The following is an 18,120-nucleotide window of genomic DNA, read 5'->3' as shown; positions in this document are numbered from 1 at the left end:
TGTGTCTGTACTGTACCTGTGTGTGTATATATGCGTGTGTCTGTACTGTACCTGTGTGTGTGTATGCGTGTGTCTGTACCTGTGTGTGTGTGTGTATATATGCATGTGTCTGTACCTGTGTGTGTGTATATATGCGCGTGTCTGTACTGTACCTGTGTGTGTGTATGCGCGTGTCTGTACTGTACCTGTGTGTGTGTATGCGCGTGTCTGTACCTGTGTGTGTGTATGCGTGTGTCTGTACCTGTGTGTGTGTGTGTATATATGCATGTGTCTGTACCTGTGTGTGTGTATATATGCGCGTGTCTGTACTGTACCTGTGTGTGTGTATGCGCGTGTCTGTACTGTACCTGTGTGTGTGTATGCGTGTGTCTGTACCTGTGTGTGTGTATGCGTGTGTCTGTGCCTTTTGTGTGTGTGTATGCTCGTGTCTGTACCTATGTGTGTGTGTATATATGCGTATGTCTGTACTGTACCTGTGTGTGTGTATGTGTGTGTCTGTACCTGTGTGTGTGTATGCGTGTGTCTGTGCCTGTGTGTCTGTCTCGTCACATTCCCGCTGTTCAATAGGGTGTATTTTGTTTTACCGCTGGCGTGGTAGCTCACCTGTAGCGGGTTCCTGGTGCTGATGCTGATGACCTGGTACTTGTAGTAGCAGAGCTCACAGGCCCAGGATCCTCTCTGACTGATCCACTTGATGAGGCAGGGCTGGTGGATACAGCGGACCGACCCACTGCAGCGACATGGGCTCAGCAGCTCCCCCTGTGGGACACATTACATTACACAGCAGTTGAAACCAAAGGCCCATAATTCCTCACTGGCATAATACAGTACCAGTCAAAAGTAAAACTTTATTTTTTACTATTTTCTACATTGTAGAATAATAGTGAAGACATCAAAACTATGAAATAACACATATGGAATCATGTAGTAACCAAAAAAACTGTTAAACAAATCCTTCAAAGTAGCCACCCTTTGCCTTGATGACAGCTTTGTACACTCTTGGCATTCTCTTAACCAATTTCACCTGCATTTGCAACAGTCTGGAAGGAGTTCCCACATATGCTGAGCACTTGGATGCTTTTCTATCACTCTACGGTACGACTCATCCCAAACCATCTCAATTGGGATGAGGTCGGGTGATTGTGGAGGCCAGGTCATCTGATGCAGCACTCCATCACTCTCCTTATTGGTTAAATAGCCCTTACACAGCCTGGAGGTGTGTTGGGTCATTGTCCTGTTGAAAAACAAATGATAGTCCCACTAAGCGCAAACCAGATGGGATGGTGTATCGCTGCAGAATGCTGTGGTAGCCATGTTGGTTAAATGGGCCTTGAGTTGAGGGATGTCTTAAAGTAACTGGCATTTCTGTTTGCCTATTTGAGCTGTTCTTGCCACAATATGGACTTTGTCTTTAACCAAATAGGTCTGTCTCCTGTATACCACCCATACCTTGCCACAATATGGACTTTGTCTTTAACCAAATAGGTCTGTCTCCTGTATACCACCCATACCTTGTCACAATACAACTGATTCACTCAAGGAAAGGAAAATAAGGAAAGAAATTCCACAAATTAACAAGGCACACCTGTTAATTGAAATGCATTCCAGGTGACTACTTCATGAAGCTGGTTGAGAGAATGCCAAGAGTGTGCAAAGCTGCCATCAAGGCAAAGGGTGGCTAAATATAAAATATATTTTGATTTGTTTAACACTTTTTGGTTACTACATGATTCCATCTGTGTTATTGCATATGTTTGACGTGTTCACTATTATTCTACAATGTAGGAAATAAAGAAAAGAACACTTGAATGAGAAGGTGTGTCCAAACTTTAGACTGTTGTTGTATGTTGAACAGGATTACATAGCCTTTTTGTTTAGAGGGACTGGATGAATAGAAACAGGATGCCGGTGTCTATGACAGCAGGAGCAGCATCTCAGTCACAGAGCAGAGAGGAAATACAGAGGAAATACAGAGTAGAGAGGAAATACAGAGGAAATACAGAGCAGAGAGGAAATACAGAGCAGAGAGGAAATACAGAGGAAATACAGAGCAGAGAGGAAATACAGAGCAGAGAGGAAATACAGAGCAGAGAGGAAATACAGAGCAGAGAGGAAATACAGAGGAAATACAGAGGAAATACAGAGGAACTACAGAGCAGAGAGGAAATACAGAGTAGAGAGGAAATACAGAGCAGAGAGGAAATACAGAGCAGAAAGGAAATACAGAGGAAATACAGAGGAAATACAGAGAAGAAAGGAAATACAGAGCAGAAAGGAAATACAGAGGAAATACAGAGCAGAGAGGAAATACAGATCAGAGAGGAAATACAGAGCAGAGAGGAAATACAGAGCAGAGAGGAAATACAGAGCAGAAAGGAAATACAGAGCAGAGAGGAAATACAGAGCAGAAAGGAAATACAGAGCAGAGAGGAAATACAGAGCAGAAAAGAAATACAGAGAAAATACAGAGGAAATACAGATCAGAGAGGAAATACAGAGCAGAGAGGAAATACAGAGGAAATACAGAGCAGAGAGGAAATACAGAGCAGAGAGGAAATACAGAGCAGAGAGGAAATACAGAGCAGAAAGGAAATACAGAGGAAATACAGAGGACCTACAGAGCAGAGAGGAAATACAGAGCAGAGAGGAAATACAGAGGAAATACAGAGCAGAGAGGAAATACAGAGCAGAGAGGAAATACAGAGCAGAAAGGAAATACAGAGGAAATACAGAGCAGAGAGGAAATACAGAGTAGAGAGGAAATACAGAGCAGAGAGGAAATACAGAGCAGAGAGGAAATACAGAGGAAATACAGAGTAGAGAGGAAATACAGAGCAGAGAGGAAATACAGAGCAGAGAGGAAATACAGAGGAAATACAGAGTAGAGAGGAAATACAGAGCAGAGAGGAAATACAGAGCAGAGAGGAAATATAGAGGAAATACAGAGTAGAGAGGAAATACAGAGCAGAGAGGAAATACAGAGCAGAGAGGAAATACAGAGCAGAGAGGAAATACAGAGGAAATACAGAGTAGAGAGGAAATACAGAGCAGAGAGGAAATACAGAGCAGAGAGGAAATACAGAGGAAATACAGAGTAGAGAGGAAATACAGAGCAGAGAGGAAATACAGAGCAGAGAGGAAATACAGAGCAGAGAGGAAATACAGAGGAAATACAGAGTAGAGAGGAAATACAGAGCAGAGAGGAAATACAGAGTAGAGAGGAAATACAGAGTAGAGAGGAAATACAGAGCAGAGAGGAAATACAGAGCAGAGAGGAAATACAGAGTAGAGAGGAAATACAGAGGAAATACAGAGCAGAGAGGAAATACAGAGCAGAGAGGAAATACAGAGCAGAGAGGAAATACAGAGCAGAGAGGAAATACAGAGGAAATACAGAGGAAATACAGAGGAACTACAGAGCAGAGAGGAAATACAGAGTAGAGAGGAAATACAGAGTAGAGAGGAAATACAGAGCAGAGAGGAAATACAGAGGAAATACAGAGAAACTACAGAGCAGAGGGGAAATAGAGAGCAGAGAGGAAATACAGAGCAGAGAGGAAATACAGAGCAGAGAGGAAATACAGAGAAGAGAGGAAACACAGAGCAGAAAGGAAATACAGAGGAAATACAGAGCAGAGAGGAAATACAGAGCAGAGAGGAAATACAGAGAAGAGAGGAAACACAGAGCAGAAAGGAAATACAGAGGAAATACAGAGGCAATACAGAGGCAATACAGAGCAGAAAGGAAATACAGAGAAAATACAGAGGAAATACAGAGCAGAGAGGAAATACAGAGCAGAGAAGAAATACAGATCAGAGAGGAAATACAGAGCAGAGAGGAAATACAGAGCAGAAAGGAAATACAGAGGAAATACAGAGGAACTACAGAGCAGAGAGGAAATACAGAGCAGAGAGGAAATACAGAGCAGAGAGGAAATACAGATCAGAGAGGAAATACAGAGCAGAGAGGAAATACAGAGCAGAAAGGAAATACAGAGGAAATACAGAGGAAATACAGAGGAAATACGGAGCAGAGAGGAAATACAGAGTAGAGAGGAAATACAGAGCAGAGAGGAAATACAGAGGAAATACAGAGTAGAGAGGAAATACAGAGCAGAGAGGAAATACAGAGCAGAGAGGAAATACAGATCAGAGAGGAAATACAGAGCAGAGAGGAAATACAGAGCAGAAAGGAAATACAGAGAAAATACAGAGGAAATACAGAGGAAATACAGAGCAGAGAGGAAATACAGAGTAGAGAGGAAATACAGAGCAGAGAGGAAATACAGTGGAAATACAGAGTAGAGAGGAAATACAGAGCAGAGAGGAAATACAGAGCAGAAAAGAAATACAGAGAAAATACAGAGGAAATACAGATCAGAGAGGAAATACAGAGCAGAGAGGAAATACAGAGGAAATACAGAGCAGAGAGGAAATACAGAGCAGAGAGGAAATACAGAGCAGAGAGGAAATACAGAGGAAATACAGAGCAGAGAGGAAATACAGAGCAGAGAGGAAATACAGAGCAGAAAGGAAATACAGAGGAAATACAGAGCAGAGAGGAAATACAGAGTAGAGAGGAAATACAGAGCAGAGAGGAAATACAGAGCAGAGAGGAAATACAGAGGAAATACAGAGTAGAGAGGAAATACAGAGCAGAGAGGAAATACAGAGCAGAGAGGAAATACAGAGGAAATACAGAGTAGAGAGGAAATACAGAGCAGAGAGGAAATACAGAGCAGAGAGGAAATATAGAGGAAATACAGAGTAGAGAGGAATACAGAGCAGAGAGGAAATACAGAGCAGAGAGGAAATACAGAGCAGAGAGGAAATACAGAGGAAATACAGAGTAGAGAGGAAATACAGAGCAGAGAGGAAATACAGAGCAGAGAGGAAATACAGAGGAAATACAGAGTAGAGAGGAAATACAGAGCAGAGAGGAAATACAGAGCAGAGAGGAAATACAGAGCAGAGAGGAAATAAAGAGGAAATACAGAGCAGAGAGGAAATACAGAGTAGAGAGGAATACAGAGGAAATACAGAGCAGAGAGGAAATACAGAGCAGAGAGGAAATACAGAGTAGAGAGGAAATACAGAGGAAATACAGAGCAGAGAGGAAATACAGAGCAGAGAGGAAATACAGAGCAGAGAGGAAATACAGAGGAAATACAGAGTAGAGAGGAAATACAGAGCAGAGAGGAAATACAGAGCAGAGAGGAATACAGAGGAAATACAGAGTAGAGAGGAAATACAGAGCAGAGAGGAAATACAGAGCAGAGAGGAAATACAGAGCAGAGAGGAAATACAGAGGAAATACAGAGTAGAGAGGAAATACAGAGCAGAGAGGGAAATACAGAGTAGAGAGGAAATACAGAGGAAATACAGAGCAGAGAGGAAATACAGAGCAGAGAGGAAATACAGATAGAGAGGAAATACAGAGGAAATACAGAGCAGAGAGGAAATACAGAGCAGAGAGGAAATACAGAGGAAATACAGAGGAAATACAGAGGTACTACAGAGCAGAGAGGAAATACAGAGTAGAGAGGAAATACAGAGTAGAGAGGAAATACAGAGCAGAGAGGAAATACAGAGGAAATACAGACAAACTACAGAGCAGAGGGGAAATAGAGAGCAGAGAGGGAAATACAGAGCAGAGAGGAAATACAGAGCAGAGAGGAAATACAGAGAAGAGAGGAAACACAGAGCAGAAAGGAAATACAGAGGAAATACAGAGCAGAGAGGAAATACAGAGCAGAGAGGAAATACAGAGAAGAGAGGAAACACAGAGCAGAAAGGAAATACAGAGGAAATACAGAGGCAATACAGAGGAAATACAGAGCAGAAAGGAAATACAGAGAAAATACTGAGGAAATACAGAGCAGAGAGGAAATACAGAGCAGAGAAGAAATACAGATCAGAGAGGAAATACAGAGCAGAGAGGAAATACAGAGCAGATAGGAAATACAGAGGAAATACAGAGGAACTACAGAGCAGAGAGGAAATACAGAGCAGAGAGGAAATACAGAGCAGAGAGGAAATACAGATCAGAGAGGAAATACAGAGCAGAGAGGAAATACAGAGCAGAAAGGAAATACAGAGGAAATATAGAGGAAATACAGAGGAAATACAGAGCAGAGAGGAAATACAGAGTAGAGAGGAAATACAGAGCAGAGAGGAAATACAGAGGAAATACAGAGTAGAGAGGAAATACAGAGCAGAGAGGAAATACAGAGCAGAGAGGAAATACAGATCAGAGAGGAAATACAGAGCAGAGAGGAAATACAGAGCATAGAGGAAATACAGAGAAGAGAGGAAACACAGAGCAGAAAGGAAATACAGAGGAAATACAGAGGCAATACAGAGGAAATACAGAGCAGAAAGGAAATACAGAGAAAATACAGAGGAAATACAGAGCAGAGAGGAAATACAGAGCAGAGAAGAAATACAGAGCAGAAAGGAATACAGAGGAAATACAGAGGAACTACAGAGCAGAGAGGAAATACAGAGCAGAGAGGAAATACAGATCAGAGAGGAAATACAGAGCAGAGAGGAAATACAGAGCAGAAAGGAAATACAGAGGAAATACAGAGGAAATACAGAGGAAATACAGAGCAGAGAGGAAATACAGAGTAGAGAGGAAATACAGAGCAGAGAGGAAATACAGAGCAGAGGAAGAAATACAGATCAGAGAGGAAATACAGAGCAGAGAGGAAATACAGAGCAGAAAGGAAATACAGAGGAAATACAGAGGAACTACAGAGCAGAGAGGAAATACAGAGCAGAGAGAAATACAGATCAGAGAGGAAATACAGAGCAGAGAGGAAATACAGAGCAGAAAGGAAATACAGAGGAAATACAGAGGAAATACAGAGGAAATACAGAGCAGAGAGGAAATACAGAGTAGAGAGGAAATACAGAGCAGAGAGGAAATACAGAGGAAATACAGAGTAGAGAGGAAATACAGAGCAGAGAGGAAATACAGAGCAGAGAGGAAATACAGATCAGAGAGGAAATACAGAGCAGAGAGGAAATACAGAGCAGAAAGGAAATACAGAGAAAATACAGAGGAAATACAGAGGAAATACAGAGCAGAGAGGAAATACAGAGTAGAGAGGAAATACAGAGGAGAGAGGAAATACAGTGGAAATACAGAGTAGAGAGGAAATACAGAGCAGAGAGGAAATACAGAGCAGAGAGGAAATACAGAGTAGAGAGGAAATACAGGGCAGAGAGGAAATACAGAGGAAATACAGAGGAAATACAGAGGCAATACAGAGGAAATACAGAGCAGAAAGGAAATACAGAGAAAATACAGAGGAAATACAGAGCAGAGAGGAAATACAGAGCAGAGAAGAAATACAGATCAGAGAGGAAATACAGAGCAGAGAGGAAATACAGAGCAGAAAGGAAATACAGAGGAAATACAGAGGAACTACAGAGCAGAGAGGAAATACAGAGCAGAGACGAAATACAGAGCAGAGAGGAAATACAGATCAGAGAGGAAATACAGAGCAGAGAGGAAATACAGAGCAGAAAGGAAATACAGAGGAAATACAGAGGAAATACAGAGGAAATACAGAGCAGAGAGGAAATACAGAGTAGAGAGGAAATACAGAGCAGAGAGGAAATACAGAGGAAATTCAGAGTAGAGAGGAAATACAGAGCAGAGAGGAAATACAGAGCAGAGAGGAAATACAGATCAGAGAGGAAATACAGAGCAGAGAGGAAATACAGAGCATAGAGGAAATACAGAGAAGAGAGGAAACACAGAGCAGAAAGGAAATACAGAGGAAATACAGAGGCAATACAGAGGAAATACAGAGCAGAAAGGAAATACAGAGAAAATACAGAGGAAATACAGAGCAGAGAGGAAATACAGAGCAGAGAAGAAATACAGATCAGAGAGGAAATACAGAGCAGAGAGGAAATACAGAGCAGAAAGGAAATACAGAGGAAATACAGAGGAACTACAGAGCAGAGAGGAAATACAGAGCAGAGAGGAAATACAGATCAGAGAGGAAATACAGAGCAGAGAGGAAATACAGAGCAGAAAGGAAATACAGAGGAAATACAGAGGAAATACAGAGGAAATACAGAGCAGAGAGGAAATACAGAGTAGAGAGGAAATACAGAGCAGAGAGGAAATACAGAGCAGAGAAGAAATACAGATCAGAGAGGAAATACAGAGCAGAGAGGAAATACAGAGCAGAAAGGAAATACAGAGGAAATACAGAGGAACTACAGAGCAGAGAGGAAATACAGAGCAGAGAGGAAATACAGAGTAGAGAGGAAATACAGGGCAGAGAGGAAATACAGAGGAAATACAGAGCAGAGAGGAAATACAGATCAGAGAGGAAATACAGAGGAAATACAGAGCAGAAAGGAAATACAGAGAAAATACAGAGGAAATACAGAGGAAATACAGAGCAGAGAGGAAATACAGAGTAGAGAGGAAATAAAGAGGAAATACAGAGTAGAGAGGAAATACAGAGCAGAGAGGAAATACAGAGCAGAAAGGAAATACAGAGGAAATACAGAGGAACTACAGAGCAGAGAGGAAATACAGAGCAGAGAGGAAATACAGAGGAAATACAGAGCAGAGAGGAAATACAGAGCAGAGAGGAAATACAGAGCAGAAAGGAAATACAGAGGAAATACAGAGCAGAGAGGAAATACAGAGTAGAGAGGAAATACAGAGCAGAGAGGAAATACAGAGCAGAGAGGAAATACAGAGGAAATACAGAGTAGAGAGGAAATACAGAGCAGAGAGGAAATACAGAGGAAATACAGAGTAGAGAGGAAATACAGAGCAGAGAGGAAATACAGAGCAGAGAGGAAATACAGAGCAGAGAGGAAATACAGAGGAAATACAGAGTAGAGAGGAAATACAGAGCAGAGAGGAAATACAGAGCAGAGAGGAAATACAGAGGAAATACAGAGTAGAGAGGAAATACAGAGGAAATACAGAGCAGAGAGGAAATACAGAGCAGAGAGGAAATGCAGAGCAGAGAGGAAATACAGAGCAGAGAGGAAATACAGAGGAAATACAGAGGAAATACAGAGGAACTACAGAGCAGAGAGGAAATACAGAGTAGAGAGGAAATACAGAGTAGAGAGGAAATACAGAGCAGAGAGGAAATACAGAGGAACTACAGAGCAGAGGGGAAACACAGAGCAGAGAGGAAATACAGAGCAGAGAGGAAATACAGAGAAGAGAGGAAATACAGAGCAGAAAGAAAATACAGAGGAAATACAGAGGCAATACATAGGAAATACAGAGCAGAGAGGAAATACAGAGCAGAAAGGAAATACAGAGAAAATACAGAGGAAATACAGAGCAGAGAGGAAATACAGAGCATAGAAGAAATACAGATGAGAGAGGAAATACAGAGCAGAGAGGAAATACAGAGCAGAAAGGAAATACAGAGGAAATACAGAGGAACTACAGAGCAGAGAGGAAATACAGAGCAGAGATGAAATACAGAGCAGAGAGGAAATACAGATCAGAGAGGAAATACAGAGCAGAAAGGAAATACAGAGGAAATACAGAGGAAATACAGAGGAAATACAGAGCAGAGAGGAAATACAGAGTAGAGAGGAAATACAGAGCAGAGAGGAAATACAGAGGAAATACAGAGTAGAGAGGAAATACAGAGCAGAGAGGAAATACAGAGCAGAGAGGAAATACAGATCAGAGAGGAAATACAGAGCAGAGAGGAAATACAGAGCAGAAAGGAAATACAGAGAAAATACAGAGGAAATACAGAGCAGAGAGGAAATACAGAGTAGAGAGGAAATACAGAGCAGAGAGGAAATACAGAAGAAATACAGAGTAGAGAGGAAATACAGAGCAGAGAGGAAATACAGAGCAGAGAGGAAATACAGAGCAAAAGGAAATACAGAGGAAATACAGAGGCAATACAGAGGAAATACAGAGCAGAGAGGAAATACAGAGCAGAGAGGAAATACAGAGTAGAGAGGAAATACAGGGCAGAGAGGAAATACAGAGGAAATACAGAGGAAATACAGAGCAGAGAGGAAATACAGATCAGAGAGGAAATACAGAGCAGAGAGGAAATACATTGCAGAAAGGAAATACAGAGAAAATACAGAGGAAATACAGAGGAAATACAGAGCAGAGACGAAATACAGAGTAGAGAGGAAATACAGAGGAAATACAGAGGAAATACAGAGCAGAGAGGAAATACAGAGCAGAGAGGAAATACAGAGCAGAAAGGAAATACAGAGCAGAGAGGAAATACAGAGGAAATACAGAGTAGAGAGGAAATACAGAGAAATACAGAGTAGAGAGGAAATACAGAGCAGAGAGGAAATACAGAGCAGAAAGGAAATACAGAGGAAATACAGAGGCAATACAGAGGAAATACAGAGCAGAGAGGAAAAACAGATCAGAGAGGAAATACAGACAGAGAGGAAATACAGAGCAGAAAGGAAATACAGAGAAAATACAGAGGAAATACAGAGGAAATACAGAGCAGAGAGGAAATACAGAGCAGAGAGGAAATACAGAGGAAATACAGAGCAGAGAGGAAATACAGAGTAGAGAGGAAATACAGAGCAGAGAGGAAATACAGAGCAGAAAGGAAATACAGAGCAGAGAGGAAATACAGAGCAGAGAGGAAATACAGAGCAGAGAGGAAATACAGAGCAGAGAGGAAATACAGAGTAGAGAGGAAATACAGAGGAAATACAGAGTAGAGAGGAAATACAGAGCAGAGAGGAAATACAGAGCAGAAAGGAAATACAGAGGAAATACAGAGGAAATACAGAGCAGAGAGGAAATACAGATCAGAGAGGAAATACAGAGCAGAGAGGAAATACAGAGCAGAAAGGAAATACAGAGAAAATACAGAGGAAATACAGAGGAAATACAGAGCAGAGAGGAAATACAGAGTAGAGAGGAAATACAGAGCAAAGAGGAAATACAGAGCAGAAAGGAAATACAGAGGAAATACAGAGGCAATACAGAGGAAATACAGAGCAGAGAGGAAATACAGAGCAGAGAGGAAATACAGAGTAGAGAGGAATACAGAGCAGAAAGGAAATACAGAGGAAATACAGAGTAGAGAGGAAATACAGAGCAGAGAGGAAATACAGAGGAAATACAGAGTAGAGAGGAAATACAGAGTAGAGAGGAAATACAGAGCAGAGAGGAAACACAGAGCAGAAAGGAAATACAGAGGAAATACAGAGGCAATACAGAGGAAATACAGAGCAGAGAGGAAATACAGAGTAGAGAGGAAATACAGAGGAAATACAGAGTAGAGAGGAAATACAGAGCAGAGAGGAAATACAGAGCAGAAAGGAAATACAGAGGAAATACAGAGGAAATACAGAGCAGAGAGGAAATACAGATCAGAGAGGAAATACAGAGCAGAGAGGAAATACAGAGCAGAAAGGAAATACAGAGAAAATACAGAGGAAATACAGAGGAAATACAGAGCAGAGAGGAAATACAGAGCAGAGAGGAAATACAGAGGCAATACAGAGCAGAGAGGAAATACAGAGTAGAGAGGAAATACAGAGCAGAGAGGAAATACAGAGCAGAAAGGAAATACAGAGCAGAGAGGAAATACAGAGCAGAGAGGAAATACAGAGCAGAGAGGAAATACAGAGCAGAAAGGAAATAGAGAGGAAATACAGAGGAAATACAGAGCAGATAGGAAATACAGATCAGAGAGGAAATACAGAGCAGAGAGGAAATACAGAGCAGAAAGGAAATACAGAGAAAATACAGAGGAAATACAGAGGAAATACAGAGCAGAGAGGAAATACAGAGTAGAGAGGAAATACAGAGGAAATACAGAGTAGAGAGGAAATACAGAGCAGAGAGGAAATACGGAGCAGAAAGGAAATACAGAGGAAATACAGAGGAAATACAGAGCAGAGAGGAAATACAGATCAGAGAGGAAATACAGAGCAGAGAGGAAATACAGAGCAGAAAGGAAATACAGAGAAAATACAGAGGAAATACAGAGGAAATACAGAGCAGAGAGGAAATACAGAGTAGAGAGGAAATACAGAGCAAAGAGGAAATACAGAGCAGAAAGGAAATACAGAGGAAATACAGAGGCAATACAGAGGAAATACAGAGCAGAGAGGAAATACAGAGCAGAGAGGAAATACAGAGTAGAGAGGAAATACAGAGCAGAAAGGAAATACAGAGGAAATACAGAGTAGAGAGGAAATACAGAGCAGAGAGGAAATACAGAGGAAATACAGAGTAGAGAGGAAATACAGAGTAGAGAGGAAATACAGAGCAGAGAGGAAACACAGAGCAGAAAGGAAATACAGAGGAAATACAGAGGCAATACAGAGGAAATACAGAGCAGAGAGGAAATACAGATGAAATACCGAGCAGAGAGGAAATACAGAGCAGAGAGGAAATAGAGAGCAGAAAGGAAATACAGAGTCGAGAGGAAATACAGAGCAGAGAGGAAATACAGAGGAAATACAGAGCAGAGAGGAAATACAGAGCAGAAAGGAAATACAGAGCAGAGAGGAAATACAGAGCAGAAAGGAAATACAGAGGAAATACAGAGAGGAGAGAGAAAATACAGAGCAGAGAGGAAATACAGAGCAGAGAGGAAATACAGAGGAAATACAGTGCAGAGAGGAAATACAGAGCAGAAAGGAAATACAGAGTAGAGAGGAAATACAGAGCAGAGAGGAAATACAGAGTAGAGAGGAAATACAGAGCAGAGAGGAAATACAGAGTAGAGAGGAAATACAGAGCAGAAAGGAAATACAGAGGAAATACAGAGTAGAGAGGAAATACAGAGCAGAGAGGAAATACAGAGGAAATACAGAGTAGAGAGGAAATACAGAGCAGAGAGGAAACACAGAGCAGAAAGGAAATACAGAGGCAATACAGAGGAAATACAGAGCAGAGAGGAAATACAGATGAAATACCGAGCAGAGAGGAAATACAGAGCAGAGAGGAAATAGAGAGCAGAAAAGAAATACAGAGTCGAGAGGAAATACAGAGCAGAGAGGAAATACAGAGCAGAGAGGAAATACAGAGGAAATACAGAGCAGAGAGGAAATACAGAGTAGAGAGGAAATACAGAGGAAATACAGAGCAGAAAGGAAATACAGAGGAAATACAGAGGAAATACAGAGCAGAGAGGAAATACAGAGCAGAAAGGAAATACAGAGGAAATACAGAGCAGAAAGGAAATACAGAGGAAATACAGAGGAAATACAGAGCAGAGAGGAAATACAGAGCAGAAAGGAAATACAGAGCAGAGAGGAAATACAGAGCAGAAAGGAAATACAGAGCAGAAAGGAAATACAGAGCAGAAAGGAAATACAGAGGAAATACAGAGCAGAGAGGAAATACAGAGTAGAGAGGAAATACAGAGCAGAAAGGAAATACAGAGGAAATACAGAGGAAATACAGAGCAGAGAGGAAATACAGAGCAGAAAGGAAATACAGAGTAGAGAGGAAATACAGAGCAGAGAGGAAATACAGAGCAGAAAGGAAATACAGAGCAGAGAGGAAATACAGAGCAGAGAGGAAATACAGAGGAAATACAGAGCAGAAAGGAAATACAGAGTAGAGAGGAAATACAGAGGAAATACAGAGCAGAAAGGAAATACAGAAGAAATACAGAGCAGAGAGGAAATATAGAGCAGAGAGGAAATACAGAGGAAATACAGTGCAGAGAGGAAATACAGAGGAAATACAGAGCAGAGAGGAAATATAGAGCAGAGAGGAAATACAGAGGAAATACAGATAAGAAAGGAAATACAGAGGAAATACAGAGCAGAGAGGAAATACAGAGTAGAGAGGAAATACAGAGGAAATACAGTGCAGAGAGGAAATACAGAGCAGAGAGGAAATACAGAGGAAATACAGAGCAGAAGGAAATACAGAGCAGAGAGGAAATACAGTGCAGAGAGGTAATACAGAGGAAATACAGTGCAGAGAGGAAATACAGAGGAAATACAGAGTAGAGAGGAAATACAGAGGAAATACAGTGCAGAGAGGAAATACAGAGGAAATACAGTGCAGTTAGGAAATACAGAGGAAATACAGAGCAGAAGGAAATACAGAGTAGAGAGGAAATACAGAGCAGAAGGAAATACAGAGTAGAGAGGAAATACAGAGTAGAGAGGAAATACAGAGCAGAGAGGAAATACAGAGGAAATACAGATAAGAAAGGAAATACAGAGGAAATACAGAGGAAATACAGAGGAAATACAGAGGAAATACAGTGCAGAGAGGAAATACAGAGTAGAGAGGAAATACAGAGAAATACAGAGACACTGTACTTTTGACACTGGACAAAAGTAGTGCACTATACAGGGAATAGGCTGCCATTTAGGACAACACCTGAGAGAACACTACTGAATAAAACAAGCTCCGTGTGAATCACTCTAAGTGAAGTGTGGCCTTGAAGAATCCCTCCTCTCTATGCGTGCTTCCTCTCTGGCTTGTGTTGAATATCAATTTCCTGGCTGAGAAAAAAAACTTCAAAGCTTTAACAGTGTAAAAGGTTTCTAGTGTCGGGGGTGAATTTAACATATTATTTATTATTAAACTCCAGGGATTTCAGAGGGTCACTTCATGTCACATCGCCTCTCAACTACTGGGTACTCTCATTCTTTACACTAAGGGTCCCAAACGGCACCCTATTCCCTATCGGCCCTGGTCAAAAGTAGTCCACCATAAAGGTATTAGGGTGCCATTGGGATGCAAACCCAGCTGTGTCAAGCACTGTAACTTGACTGCAGGAGAAAAATTCCAATAATGAGCAGCACTCCAGCTAAGAACAGAACAACTGGGTGAGTTAAGAGGACAACCTGATAACTAGTCAGCACTCCAGCTAAGAACAGAACAACTGGGTGAGTTAAGAGGACAACCTGATAACTAGTCAGCACTCCAGCTAAGAACAGAACAACTGGGTGAGTTAAGAGGACAACCTGATAACTAGTCAGCACTCCAGCTAAGAACAGAACAACTGGGTGAGTTAAGAGGACAACCTGATAACTAGTCAGCACTCCAGCTAAGAACAGAACAACTGGGTGAGTTAAGAGGACAACCTGATAACTAGTCAGCACTCCAGCTAAGAACAGAACAACTGGGTGAGTTAAGAGGACAACCTGATAACTAGTCAGCTCTCCAGCTAAGAACAGAACTGGGTGAGTTAAGAGGACAACCTGATAACTAGTCAGCACTCCAGCTAAGAACAGAACAACTGGGTGAGTTAAGAGGACAACCTGATAACTAGTCAGCACTCCAGCTAAGAACAGAACAACTGGGTGAGTTAAGAGGACAACCTGATAACTAGTCAGCACTCCAGCTAAGAACAGAACTGGGTGAGTTAAGAGGACAACCTGATAACTAGTCAGCACTCCAGCTAAGAACAGAACAACTGGGTGAGTTAAGAGGACAACCTGATAACTAGTCAGCACTCCAGCTAAGAACAGAACAACTGGGTGAGAGGACAACCTGAAAACTAAAGTGAAGAATGGAAATTGGAACTTGTTGGAAGATGTGAAAAACAAGGGTTCCAGTTTGCATTACATGATGAGTTGGATGATTTCTCTCAACCTTAAATTATTGTCTCTCATGTTCCTCCTGAATAGTGTAGTGAGACATATTAATCAATATCGTCTCCAAGACAAACAATAGCATGACTAAAGATGGGATAATTATAGTCCTAGGTACAGGTCCCGACTTCCCAGTGTCCTGTACTGTTTCAGGCAGTGTGTGAATGAGTGGGAAACATTATTTGATTTCTCCTGCATGTAATTGTTTCTATGTTTTATGTTCACACTCAATGTCAGTCTATAATCTGTTTTGGTAGTTCTGTTTGTCTCTAATTAATCAACTAGAGGGACAGCAGGTTTATCTGCCCAGCGATCACTGATATGGTGACCCCTGTTTACCCAGAGACCACAGACCACCCACTTATTTGGGCTCTCTCCAGGCATGCCTTACAGATGGATGCGGGTTGCAGGGGAGCCATTCTGAGAGTACTGGAGCGGTGTAGGATTATTACTCAAAGGAACGTCTAAGGGCCATTAATTCAGACAAAATGTCACACCTTCTAGAATAAGTAGCCTTTACTGAGATGAAAAGCTCCTCAGCCACATGACAGCTGACGATTCTGACACCAACCCTACCGTGGCTCTTGGGTGATGCCACCTGAGGACTCAGATCATAACAGCAAAACAAAGCCAGTGTTGTGTTAAGGGTCTATCCAATATCACCGTTTCAGGTCCCTGGAAGCAGATCCTGCAGACAGGTGTCCTGAGGCTGCCACTCTCACTATAACTGCACAAGGAGAACCTCTGTTCCAGCTTGTCCTTAGCCCAGCTATCAGAGGAGCTGCTGCAGCGTAATACCCCCGATGGCTCTGCCGCATCAACCCAGCCTGAGCCCCCCGCCAGTCTGTCTCTCTCCGGCCCGCTAGCACCCCCCGGTGGCGGGGCAGTCCGTATGTCCCCCGGACCCTGATGGGTCATTAACGTGTTGTTGTCCGGTCCACTGACGTCTGAAGGGACCCCATGGCTGTCCGGTACGTGTCCGGTCATGGGGATCAATACCGTTACCGGAGACGGGGGCCGGAGTAACAGCACCTTCAGGTCACCAAATAGGACGCAGCAGCGGCTCTTCAGCATGTCTGGACCACGCAGCATCACTGAGGAATTAGCAGCACCATGCGATGACACGAAGGCTAAAAAGCTCCTCTACAAATCATTGAATAAAATGTGATGTCTACTTACAGGAAGTGTTACCCCCTAAAAAAAGTCTAAACTGCCTTGGCACCTTTCCCATTAATAACATATTCCATTGGCGCAAACAAGTATCTGAACACATTGGATATTCGGGTCGTTTCGGCTAGAACATCAACAAATAGTTAAAACAGGCTTTCATAATTTCATCCCCAAAGATGAATCTACTCCCACAGTATCTTCCAGAGTGGTCCAAGAGACAGGCATCATCCCATTGGTTCATTGTTGAAGTCTGGTTGAGAATATCTGTATGGGTTTCTCATAGATGTGCCATTCATCACAAATGATGAATCAAAGAATCTGTTCATAGATAACTATCCAAAGCGAAACTCTGTCTGTCGTTGGCGTGCTGTTCAAAGCTTCCAGGGAGCTGTCGTTAGTTTTACATCCCCGGCGCTTTCGCAACCACCGAATTTCCATCCTCAAAGAACACAATGGTGCGTGTGTATCCATGAACTATATTTCATCCCAGCTTTCAGACTGTCCTAATGTTAGGCGCATGCATTCCTTCTAGGTGTCTGTCTGTGTGATCATTGGCTGGTGATTTTGTGCTCACGCTGCAGTTTCAGTGCCATGATTCCTGGGACAGCTCCCAAGCACAGCACGTCACCACAGCAAGGAGTGATGCAGAGCCGGAGAACAATCTGCTCAGAATAACAAAAGGAGGAAGCTAGACATCGTCATGCCTGTCAATGTAGGGTTCGTATGTCCAGCATAGCCGACAAATAACAGAACAGACGCTACAATAATCAAATGAAACGTGCTGAAGGCAAAGCACAACTAGATTTCTTTAATCAACTATAAAATATAACATTGCAATATTAGCATAACACACCAACAGTAACTCTTCAACCATTCAAGTATAAAACCAACTTTCACATGTTCAGGATATCCAATTCAACCAACCAACCAACCAACCAATCAATCAATCAATCAATCAATTTTCCCATCTATCTACCACTATTTGAAGTATAACCAGTCACTACCACTACTATAACCAGTCACTACCATTACTACTATAGACACTACCACTACTATTACTATAACCAGTCACTACCACTACTATAACCAGTCACTACCACTACTATAACCAGTCACTACCACTACTATAACTATAACCAGTCACTACCACTACTATAACTATAGGGGGCGGCAGTGTAGCCTAGTGGTTAGAGCATTGGACTAGTAACCGAAAGGTTGCAAGTTCAAATCCCCGAGCTGACAAGGTACAAAATCTGTCGTTCTGCCCTTGAACAGGCAGTTAACCCACTGTTCCTAGGCCGTCATTGAAAATAAGAATTTGTTCTTAACTGACTTGCCTAGTAAAATAAAGGTAAAATAAAAATAAAATAA

General features: G+C 41.9%; 1 protein-coding gene across 1 annotated transcript in view; it reads right to left on the bottom strand.

Annotated features, from left to right (window-relative positions):
• marchf4b (membrane associated ring-CH-type finger 4b) overlaps window positions 1–17,287 on the bottom strand; it is a 30,919-nt gene extending 13,632 nt beyond the window's left edge. Inside the window, exons 1-2 of the mRNA XM_031806320.1 lie at window positions 16,243–17,287; window positions 604–759 (exon numbers count right to left, since the gene is read on the bottom strand). Of these exons, the coding sequence (XP_031662180.1) occupies window positions 604–759; window positions 16,243–16,671 (585 nt within the window). The 5' untranslated portion in view covers window positions 16,672–17,287. The remainder of the gene's footprint in view (window positions 1–603; window positions 760–16,242) is intronic.
• Window positions 17,288–18,120: the final 833 nt, after the last annotated feature.

Source organism: Oncorhynchus kisutch, linkage group LG26 (assembly GCF_002021735.2).
Source record: "Oncorhynchus kisutch isolate 150728-3 linkage group LG26, Okis_V2, whole genome shotgun sequence".
Taxonomy (NCBI): Eukaryota; Metazoa; Chordata; class Actinopteri; order Salmoniformes; family Salmonidae; genus Oncorhynchus; species Oncorhynchus kisutch.
The sequence above is the reverse complement of the archived record's forward strand: the minus strand, read 5'-3'. Positions and strand labels throughout refer to the sequence as shown.